The sequence below is a fragment of the Amia ocellicauda genome, chromosome 3, assembly GCF_036373705.1.
Source record: "Amia ocellicauda isolate fAmiCal2 chromosome 3, fAmiCal2.hap1, whole genome shotgun sequence".
NCBI lineage: Eukaryota > Metazoa > Chordata > Actinopteri > Amiiformes > Amiidae > Amia > Amia ocellicauda.
In genome coordinates this window covers 45762857-45775195 of record NC_089852.1, presented here as the reverse complement: position 1 = coordinate 45775195, position 12339 = coordinate 45762857, and the positions used below count along the sequence as shown (strand labels likewise).

At 35.7% G+C, this 12339-nt stretch overlaps 1 protein-coding gene and 1 pseudogene across 1 annotated transcript; both read left to right on the top strand.

Moving 5' to 3' along the window:
• Positions 1-719: 719 nt before the first annotated feature.
• LOC136747205 (olfactory receptor 51F2-like) lies at positions 720-1673 on the top strand. Its single transcript, XM_066700156.1, has one exon. The coding sequence runs from the start codon at positions 720-722 to the stop codon at positions 1671-1673; it is 954 nt and encodes a 317-aa protein (XP_066556253.1).
• A 9701-nt stretch (positions 1674-11374) lies between these two features.
• Positions 11375-12339, top strand: LOC136747204 (olfactory receptor 51F2-like; annotated as a pseudogene).

Genomic DNA, 12339 nt, shown 5'->3' with positions numbered 1-12339 from the left:
CTCTCTGGAGTACAATCAGTTAGTGTACAGATCATTCTACACTGCTTCCCCCATGTTGATTGCTGTGTAGGGCATTGTTGACTTATGTTTATAAAAGGCTGTGGTCTTAGACCTCTAAAAAAGGGATTTGAACCACTGGCAGAGATATAAGAGCAAGAGCAAGCTGAGAAAAATGTTGTACTTAATATTGTTCTTGTTTTAACAGAAAAAATAGGTGGCATTTATTACAAATTTACAGCACTTAATCTGACCTGTGTATGGCTATAATTATATTTTGGTGAGTATCAGAGACATGCTTTACTGTTCTATTTCCTTTGGCATTTAAATCTGGAATGACAAGAATAATATTTAATATTCTTAAAAAGCAATTATGTATGTGAAAGATGGACAAAACCTCAAATACTTGCTTCAGAATTAAAAAAAAATACCTCAGTTTCACAAACACCACATATTGTATTCATTTTGTATTCTCTTCCTTCCTCTTTTTAAGTAGTGCAGTTTCTATTACCCTTGAGTTTAAGAGTTTAAGAAAGGAGCGCTGTCCTTATGCATCAATGTGGATGCTGTTTAGCAGACTGAGAAAAATACAACCAAACAGGAAAACCATTTCCTGATCTTATTCAAATTTATTAAAGATATGTTCCAGACAAAAAAACTATTCTCTGTTAAAATTAGTACAATTACGGGTCAGAGAAAACCCTGTGAAGAAGTCGTCTGCCATGAGTTCCTTCAGTTCAATAGTTTCTCCAAATGCTACAATTGTTCGACCTCCATTCTTTTTTCTCAGTGGCTTTTCCAATATTCCACATGTGAAGTACTATTACATTTTCATGTGTTTTGTTTATGCTGTAACTGTATTAGGGAACTCCTTCATCATGCTCATTATATACTTTGAGAGAAGTCTTCACACTGCTGTTGTTTTTCATTTAGCTCTAGTGGACATGTTTGGCAGCACAGCTCTTATTCCAAAGTTTATTGACACTTTTCTCTTTCATAATCAGTTAATTGCTTATGAAGCCTGCTTAGCCAATATGTTTTTTGTACACTGTTTTACTTTCATGCAGTCACTTACTCTTGTTGTTCTAGCTTATGACAGATTCATTGCCATATGTTTTCCACTGAAATATCATGTCATTATTACTTATGTTGCAATGGTTGTGATTCTAGCAGTGCTGTGGACTCTGACAGCAGGACTAGGAATTGTAGCTGTAGCTTTCTTGTCCAGGCTTTCGTTCTGTAAATCATTTGTGATTAACAGCTTTTACTGTGATTATGGACCCATGTATCGTATGGCCTGTAACGACAATTCTGCAAATTATATAATTTCAATGATCGCTATCACAATATTGCTTGTTGTTCCATTGATTCTGATTGTAGCAACATATGTCTGCATAATATTTGCACTGTTAAAAATTGCATCTACAGAGGAACAATTAAGAGCAATGAAAACCTGCACCTCCCATCTTATTGTAGTGGCACTGTTCTATCTTCCAATAGCTATCATCTATATTGCTGCTATTGTCACCATTGTTCATCCAAATGTCAGGATAATAAGTACATCTCTGTCTTACACCATTCCTCCAATGCTGAATCCTATCATTTATACGTTGAAGACAGAGGAGATTATTCAAGCAATTAAAAAGCTTTTCAACAGAGTCAAGGTATTTAAATGAGAAATTAAAAATATCAATGAAAACATTTTAAAGGACCGATATAATTGTTGGTTTATACTTTGTTTCCTTACCTCAGGATTACTGTATATTAGTTTCCATTCCATCACACAGAAGAAAATAAACAAACTAATTCCCCTGCTATAAACGTTAACAACTACACAGGTTGCTAATCTCAATGGACCTGTGCAGGTGTGAGTCTTATTTAGTCTTCAGCACTGGTAATCTGGAATATGTAGTAAACTTCAAAAGAGCTGGGAGATATGTATTTATTATTTAGTCTTATTTATTTAGTCATAACAATTTAGTTTATTGGTTGCAATTAATTATATTTATAATAAACAAATGTATTAACACTAGAGTGAAATTGTATAAAGTCTTAACATATGTGAATAAGACACCATTTGTCAATATCATACAATTACTCATTGTGAAATGTGGGTTAATACCAATGTCAGTGGTTTAAAAAGGAACTCCAGTGAAATTCATATTTTTTCAGGTTACTCTATACAAGTGAAAACATATTCTGTGTAGTTATTTTTCTGTCTGAATTCTGGTACATATAATGAGCTGGCCATTAAAAACTCACTCCACAGTATATGTTTCTACTGATAGAATAACCTGAGAAAATACTGATTTTCAGTGGAGTTCCCCTTAATGATTTACTACATTCCATTGATCTAACCCCTGATTAAAATGATTTCAATGTATTATCTTCTTTTCGTATGTGACATTCACCTTTTATGAATTTGTATGTGTATATCTTTTGGTTAAAAATATATGTTTTGGAAAATTCATAATTGTCAATATGATCTGTGAAATCCTGGACAGCTCATTAGAAACTGAAAAGGACCAGATCAGCTATGTCTGATCAAGATATTTAAATTATTATTTTACTACTTAATGCAAACATATTAACATAATGTAAACAAGCTATGATAAATACATGTATATTATTGGTGTGTGTTTCATTATTCACTTCACTATTGATTGTGTTGGTTTATTTATAACTTTATACATTTACATGTCCTATAAAATAAATTCAGTAGCGAAATAAGGTAAGAACTTCTATAATTACAGATCAGAGACACAAAGGAAAACAAGTCTGGCAAGAATTCCCCAAATTCTAATTTCTCACAATGCTACATTTGTTTGACTTCAATTTGTTCAATAGAAACGTCTCGAAATTGTAGGAAATGGACCACTATGGCAACTAAACTGTCTGAAACTAAGGGCCAGATTAAATCAAAACTTTGACCCACCCGCTAATAGCAAATTACAAACCTGTACATCATAGTGGTTACATTTATGATTAGAAGAAAGTGTCATCTTATTAAAAATGAAGGCGCAACTGAGTACAGATCTGTAGATTTCTATTAGCGGGTGGGTCAAAGTTTTGATTTAATCTGGCCCTAAATCATGTTTATTGAGTTAGAAAACTATAGTGTTCCAAAATCAGAAAATCAGCTTCCAGATTTAGCGACAGTTAAATGCTCAACTGTAAATTCAATAGAATTAAACAAATTGAAATAAATCAACACATGCTGTTTGCAGCTACTAGACAGCAAATCAAGAGGAAAGACACAATTGGTCCACAGTTTTAACTTCGGCAGGATTCCAAAGTCACTCAGAACCAGCCAGTGAAAGTGTTGCATTGTTTGAGCTCCAGCCAATCCGATCCCTGCCAGCTTGATTGAAGCCCCGCCTGCAACAACAAGTTCTGAGGAAATACTACAGGGACTGTTCAGTCCATATCAATTAAAACAATGTCTAATGACACAATAGTAATAAAATGAGCAAATATATATTTTACCCAAATAAAAATTATATTTTTCTATACATGTATGTTGTTTTTTCATTCAAATTTAATTTAACTATTTGTCTCAGTAGGTTACTGGACAACATATCAGAATATCAAGGTAAATATAGGTTTTTAAGTTTATTATTTTTAAAAAAGGAATGGTTTTCTAAATTACAAAATACTTGGAATGGCTCTTCTAGGATAGCTTGTAACCAGCCTGAAATTAATTTAAAAAAAATACAATAATTAACTGCAAGTAGGCCTACATAATATGTGTATGTATAAAAATGTTGTTTTGTAAATAAACAACCCTAAACATTTCTAAAACTTTAAAGAAATACATAAATAATGATGTGCAAAAATAGCATAATATAATGTCAAATTTCTGTAGTTATAAAATATTGATGTTTTAACATTTCAGTGTTAGAATCTACAACTGATTAGAAATCTACTCTTAGAACTATCATTAAATAAATAAAATGTAATAATAAAACACAATTGTACAATACAGGTCATGTATACATGGTTCAGTTTTAGTTTATCTTTATTTTATGTTAACGTTCAGTTTGAAAAATGTAAACTGACAGTATTATAATGAAATCTAAAATGCCATAAACAATCATAATCGCATTACTATAAGGTTTATAATGCACAGATCTGGACTGAATAGGGGCAGGATTAAATCAAAAATGTTCGCGCTGCGAGTTGCTTGCAGAAGCATTAGCGGAATGTCTGTGAATGGAAATCCTGCTGCTAAAGTATCGCGGTATTAAATCACCTGATTTGCGCTGCAAAACAACCTTCTCGCAGCTCCTTTCCTGCACAATGCGAGAGAATAAAACACAGCTTTCACAGTTGCTACTACAACACTACACCACTGTACTCAGCGCTTTCATTTTTAGTTAGACGCTACTCTATTTTAATTTTTAATGTAAATCCCATGATGTATAGTTGTGTAGTTTGCTATTAGCAGCTGGTTAAAATTGTAGTTAATCCCGCCCAACAATACAGTGGGAGTGTGAAGAACCCAGTCTTGATGCATAGATGATAAAATGTATTTATTTAACATGCCAGGCCTGGAAGGGGCCCAACATGGAAGCTTAACACCTCAGTGGGGACTCAATGTTTACAAACATGAATGCAGTTTTATAGGAAGATGACGTAGAATGTTGTGGCCGTTCATCCAATCAAAAGCTTCAAAAGGTGCAAGCTCTGCAAAGTTTGTAGGACACTCTTCCAAAGGGAGGGAGTCATCATGGAAGCAGATGTCTTCCTGTTATGGTATACAAACTGCCCGATCTCACAGTTTCTTTTTAACAATGGACAATGAGGTAATCAATTACTATAATGTAATCTTCAGCCTTGAGAGAAGAACAGGAAACCACAAACAAACACTAAACAAACTGGTATCTGTGGGCTATTTATCTGTTTGGGTTCTCCTCTTATCATAATAAACAGAAGTCAAAGTGGAAAGGAGAATGTCCAGAGGATATGCCCTAAAAACTGCCTGTTGCTAGTTTGACAAACCTGCTTTGCTCAGTCTGCATATTATTATCAATATAAAACATAATACAGCTTAAATAAAACATTAATATTGGCTCTTCAGGGTGGTTACAGTTTCGCTGTATTAAATCAAGAAAATATCTGCGAGAAAACCCGCTGACAATGCGCTGCGCTGCTCTAGCTTTAGACACTGCGGATTGTCTGAAGCCTGTGCGGTTGAGGCGCAGTTGGAGAGAAAGCGCAGCTCCGGCTTCATTCACAGCCAGATGTTCAACATACATTAGATGTTGCTTATTTTTCGTGCACAGAGAGAAAATATGTTGATATTGAATGTCATTTTATATTGTGTTTTGTTCAGCAATGTGTCAGTGTTCGTTTCATTTCGGTTTCATGACTTAAGTCGTTTATTCTGCTCTTGCTTTCTTCCTCTCATGTCTTAACAATTGATTCCTTCTTATCCTTCTTTCGTGGGAAAAGTGCTACTATCGAGTGCATATTACACCTCACTCGTACTACAATGATGTATATTCAGCCTATACCCTATATAAAGGTGATGTTTCCATGCTTGATACATTTGGATACAGCGCACTCACACGGACTGAATGTGGATTTTTATGGATCATGTTGTAGCCGATGTTGGACAGTACAGTATTTCTACAGGTCATCTCTCTCTCTATAGGCTGCTCGGGGATGTTTCTCATCTGACAGTTATAGGGGCTGGAAAACGGTGTTTCTACAGTCGCGTAATGGGTTCTCCGTTGCTTCGTACGTCTTTGATCGTAATATTTTTAGGGGGGCTGACAGAAAATATAGGGGGGCTGAAGCCCCACAGAATAGGGTCTAGCGATGCCCAGGGGCTATATGTATATTTGGGAATGAAGGCGACATTTAAGACACGAACACTACATCGAATTACACTGTCAGCAAATGTATAATTGCTATGATGAATATATACAGAAAAAGGTAAAGCATCTGGAGACTCTGGATGACATTTATAATATTGTTACAGGCATATATGGTTGTCTAACTTGCAAGCCAGTACACATACACGTGTATGACGCTTATGCACTACACTTTTGGTGGTTAAAAAACCCACACCAAAAAAAAAAAAAAAAAAAAGCATTTCACAATGTAGGGCAAACATTTAGGATTGGAAGAAAATATTATTCTAGAAAAATATGAACTGTCTGAACAATCAGTTATCTAGTAGCAGGTAGCCAACGTTATGCCTTTATCCTAGACACAGTAGCCTATATAACACGGAAATGATAACGATACACTACTGTGCTGCTCTGCACCGTTACATTGACACACAATACAGAAAGAAGGTTTCCATGTTAATAGCAATTGCCACTAATTGGTCGATTAAATTGCCAAAAGACCCTGTAAATGTAATGTAATGTTTCATAGGTTTTTGAAGGTGAGATATTATGGCCAATTTAATATATAAATAAGTCTATATATATAACTATAGTGTATAAAGGGTTAAAATAAAACCGTTAATTTTAAAAGATGCATTAGTAAAATGCAATCTTCATTGGGTGTTTAAAATGTGGCGTGATGCCTAGTTTCTTTCTATTGGCTATGGATGTATGGGATCATGTGTTAATTGTTGGAACCTGTATGTGGAAGATATATAAGCTATAGATTCTTCTGGAAGAGCGCGGTAGAATGGTAGCTGTGAATGGTATACACTACGCCCTGCTGATGTCTTGAAGTCCAAATAAAGCAGTTTGTTCTTTTGGAACTTTTTGTCTTTTTTCTTTTATTTATATCTGTTACATACACAACAGATTTTGGAAACGAGGATTGGATCTATTTATCTTACCATCAATACGCACAAGGGCTTGTTTAGGTACAATAGGTTACCGTATGGAGTTGCCAGTGCACCTGCCATTTTTCAGAGAATTATGGACAAGGTGTTACAAGGTCTGGATGGTGTAATTTGGACGATTTCCTAGTAACGGGTGGTACTACCAAACAACACTTAGAAAATCTTAAAGAAGTACTAATCAGGTTACAGAAATACAAGCTAAAGGAAAGGGCAAATGTGCATTTTTTCAGGATATTGTGTGTTACTTGGGTCTTGACTCTGAGGGTATTCACCCCATGAAGGAGAAGACAGAAGACATAGAGAATACACCAGTACCTGGAAATGTCACAGAGCTCAGGCCATTCTTGGCTTTGTTAAACTACTATGGCAAGTTCATAAAAAAGCTGTCTACTATAATTCAGCCTCTGACAGAGTTACTTCAGAAAAATGCAATTTGGGTGTGGTCAGCAAAATGTCAATGAGCATTTGAGGAGGCAAAGTTTCCTCTAAGGTGCTAGTGCATTACAACTTGATGCAAAGTGCTAAAAAATCAAGGCGTCACCACAGAACATGGCCATTCTTATGTCCAATAGTTTCCAGCAGTTAGACTAATGAAAATGAAGTCTAATCAAATGAATAACAAGACAGCCTCCTAGTCTTAACATGGCTACAGCCAGAAGAACAGCATCGTGGAGAAAAAGCCCAGCATCCACAGTGGAGGTTTCAGTCCAGTCCTGTTTCTTCTGTCTTCTTGCAGCTGCGCAGCTGGTCTGCACAGGCGTGTAGCATGCTCTCCATGGGAAACCTGTGTGTGCGTGAGCAGACTGTGTCATGCGTGTCAGTGTGATAGGTTATAAAATGTCTTTCTATGTTTGTTTTACCATCATCAACTTCTCATAGTTTCTTTTAATTAATTAATGTCTAAAATATAAAAAGGAGGAGGAGCCTAAAACAGCCCCGATGTCCAGCCCGCGTGTGAACTATGATGTGAAAATTGGCCCGAAGCCCGGCCCGAGGGGTGTAAATAAGTCGGGGCCCGTCAGGCTCGGGCTGAAATGCAGGGCTCTAGTCACAATCTAGAACAAACTCCCCAGCAATGTGGTAGAAGCTGAAAATTTGGGAACATTTAAAGTCAGACTGGATAGGATCCTTAGATCACTCAGATATTAATGGACACCAAACGAGCACAATAGGTAGAATGGCCTCCTCTCATTTGTAAACTTTCTTATGTTCTTATGTATTTATTTAACATGGAAGGCCTGGGAGGCCCTGACATGGAAGCTCTCCACCTGAGTGGTGGCCCTTGGAATGTTCATGGTTGTCTTCCTGGGGGAAGGTGAGGGAATGCAGAAACCAGATGGCTTCCTTTGATATACTGGGAGAGGTCTGGTCCCATGGTCATCTTTAACAACTGTTAATCAACAACCATGATGTGACCTCTCCAGCCTTAAGATAAGCCACATAAAATCTTGAAGCAAATGCTGGGAGGGACTTCTGCAGCGTCAGCACTCGTAAAAACAGCCTTGCTAACATTTACTTGCTTGACAATTAATACAATTGACTCCTTTGACATATTAGTATTTCAAACATTAATTAATATAAAACATTATACAGTTTATACAAAACATTAATACCATCTCTTCAGGTACCATTACAACATAAAAACGTAACCGAATCAACGTCATGTTTTTCAATGCAGCTTGGTTTTTTACCTGCACTCTGATTTCCTGGAATTCAGTAGAGAAATTCAGCATTAAAACAAACTGGTGGAAGCTGTTTTTGGTGATCTAAATGTTAGACAGTACTTGGCAGGATGTAGGGAACTACATATGTTTAATTGTGACAGAGCCTCTTTTGAGAGGTTTGTCAAGGAAGGAGCATGTTCTTGAGATTATTATTATTATTATTATTTTTATTTCTTGGCAGACGCCCTTATCCAGGGTGACTTACAACATAAGTGCAAACAAAGTGCAAAAATACAGAGAAGTACAAGGCATCAATTATTACAAATTCAACTTAGCTAAAACATAGCAATTCAAAATAATACATTTTACAAATTACAATTTACACAAGTACAGTAAGAGATTTCCTACATCCTGGACGGTGAAAGCTAACTGCTGTCAAGATCTAGGGTTACAGACGAGGGCTACAGGAAAGGGAGCAAGGAGGAAAACAATCAAGAACGCGAGGAGCATAATAAAGCTGAAGTGCTATCTAGCAGGGATAGAGGACTAATATTACAAGTGATGTCAGAAGAGATGAGTCTTGAGTAAGCACCGAGATGAATGACAGATATCAAGAACTTGTCCGCAAACTGAAGGCATGGCAGGCAGATGGCCATAGTTTTGTTAGAGGAGATGTTCAGTTGTTCGATAATGTAGAAGTGAGTGTGGAGCCTGTCCTTTAGAAACTTACGGAGGGGACAACTGCAGATTTTGACAGCATGACTGTGCAGGTAGTGGAGTTAATTCTAGCTAGTCTTGTTAAAGTGTCCTGCAGGATGTTAGCTGATCACCTAGAGCATGCTGAGTATGCTGAGGTATCAGCAGAGTTGCACAGTAAGCTGCAGTCTGCTCCAAAAACCAATGCCATCTGTGAGAGGGATTTGGGGATTTTTGACCAGTTGTTGAGAGAGAAGACGACAGGAAATGCTTTTCCTTATTTTGTAATCTGACAAAAATAGGTCAAATTACATGAAGGTAGAGCTACATTACCTTTAACAAATGTGATATTTGTTATTCTTCTTTCAGAAAAATTGAAATAAAGTGTTGATTAAATGAAATGTTTCCATGGTTGATTTTTATTTTCTGGGAAGAATTCCCTACTGTTTTTAATGTATGCATTTGTGTTTAATATTTTCTGAACTGTTTGAAATTGCATTGTAAGCTGTTTACAATGTGGTATTTCTAAAACACTGATATAATTGTTTTGTTAGTGGTATATGAAAACAGCCTTTCATTGTGCCTGCAGTTATTTTTCTTGGTACTTGATCACGTTACAGAAATGTGCTGCAAACATATTGCAGTTCGCCTGGAAATAGATGTGCAGTTTTAACAGGACACAATGATGACCAATAGTAAACCGATTTATTGATCAGTTTAAAAAATGAACTTGCATTTGCAGTTCACATTACTGAAAATAGATATGCACTGAATATAATATTATACATTATATTTTACTTTCTCATCTAATTTAATTACTATACTGTAGGAACGTTTTATTGTATAAATCAGTATTTTTGTTGCAATACTATCAACACTATGAATCAATACAGTACAGTTCAAACCATAATGCAATTACAAGTTCCAAATTACGCAAGTGTATAGGAAAATATTCAGTAAACACCAAATATATGTCCTACATCCTAGATTATAAAAATGTATCAGTTACTATGGCAATGCCAACAAATTCGGTTCCATTGCATCCAGTCAATCAATTAGGCAGAAAGCTAATGTGAGAGATAGATCTCATCTGGAGGACAGGTGGCGATAATGGCAATATAGATTAAAGGCAATGAATGTGATAATAAGAAAATTAAGTATTGTGTGTACTTTAGAACATTTGTATTGCACTATTATCAAATTATCAATAATCCCATCCGTAATTTTAAAGAAAAATGTTATTAAGAGTTGAAGCATGTTCAGTTTATATTAAATAAGATGGAATGGATGGAATGGCTAAAAAATAACTAGCGGTACACAACAGAGGTTTTGTTATTATTATTCATATGCTTTCATTGCACTGACTCATATCATTATCAACATATCAGTCTGTCTCTGGAGTAAAGCTCGTTTCACCAATCAGCTCATTGCACACAGCATTTCCCCTGCTGATGGCAATACAGCACACTACAGAGTCATGTGTATAAAGGACACTGGTCTGATGCTACAAATGCAGACAGAAGCTGAAGAACTGAGATAGATCAGGCAGTGTTGAGAGAGAGCTGTCCCTCCAGCAGCATTTAATTGTCTAATTATATTTAGGTGAGTATTACACATACATTTGGGCATTTGTGTTTGTCTTTAAAACTGTATTGAATACTACTAATAATTAAAAAACACATCTAATACAGAGATGATGCAGGCATATGAAAACCAAAAAAATAAGAAACTCATAGAAAACTTGGATATCAAGCATGTGGATTATTATAATGATTTTTGATGCATTTTTCTCATACATATTGGAAAGCATACATGATCTTAATGAATTACTGTAATTATGATATTATGAATTAGTCTAAAATGACATTTAAAGTTTAGAAAGTGTGAAAAAAAAGATGAATACAATATATTATGTTAAATGCTTCACATTATTCTTACTAGAATGGTGCATCAAATTATTATGGTAAAATATGATCTCTGTCAATAATACATAGACCCACTCAGTGGTGACAGCGTAAATCACCTACCAATTATAACAATGTGTCCTGGAATGCTTTGTCAAAACATGTAGGGGTGCTGTGGTGGATTTACTATCTTATGCCCAGCTTTATCAGTACCTTTATATACCTATTCTCTGTTAAAATGAATAGTGAACACAACTTGTATAATTGCAGGTCAGAGAAAAACAACAAGAGGAAACAAGTCTGCAATGAACTCCCTGAATTCAACAGTTTCTCCCAATGCTACATTCGTCAAGCCTCTGTTGTTTTACATCAATGGCTTTTCCAACATCCCACATGTGAAGTACTATTACATTTTCCTGTATTGCATTTATGCTGTAACTGTATTAGGAAATGTCTTCATCATGTTCATTATATACATGGAGCGAAACCTTCACACTCCTAAGTACATTGCTGTGTTTAATTTAGCTACAGTTGATATTAGTGGCAGCAAAGCACTTATTCCTAAATTAATCGACACCTTTCTATTTGATTCTCAATTTATTGCTTATGAAGCCTGCTTGGCCAACATGTTTTTTGTGCACTTCTTTACATTCATGCAGTTGCTTACTCTTCTTGTTCTGGCCTATGACAGGTTTGTTGCAATATGCTTTCCACTGCAATATCATGTCATTACGACTAATACTGTGATGATTGTGATTCTAGCTATAGTGTGGATTTGCACTGCAGGGCTGTTAATCACAGCTGTGAGTTTGATTACTAGACTTTCCTTTTGTGCATCCATTGTGATAAACAGTTATTTTTGTGACCACGGACCTACTTATCGACTGGCCTGTAATGACAATTCCCCAAGTGATGTCATTGCAAAACTCTGTTTCACAATATTACTTTTTGGACCATTAGTTTTGATTTTGTTATCTTATTTGCGTTGTTAAAAACTGCATCAAGGGAGGGGCGCCTCAAAGCAATGAAAACCTGCACCTCACATTTAATCTTAGTACTGTTTTACCTTCCAATATCTGCCACCTACATTGCTGCAATAACTTCGACTATCCACCCAAATACCAGGATAATAAATACATCCTTGTCTTCCACCATTCCACCCATGCTGAATCCGATCATTTACACATTAAAGACAGAGGAAATGATGGAGGCAATTAAAAAGCTTTACAAAAGAAATAAGATATTTTCTGCTCCAGTGAATCCATGA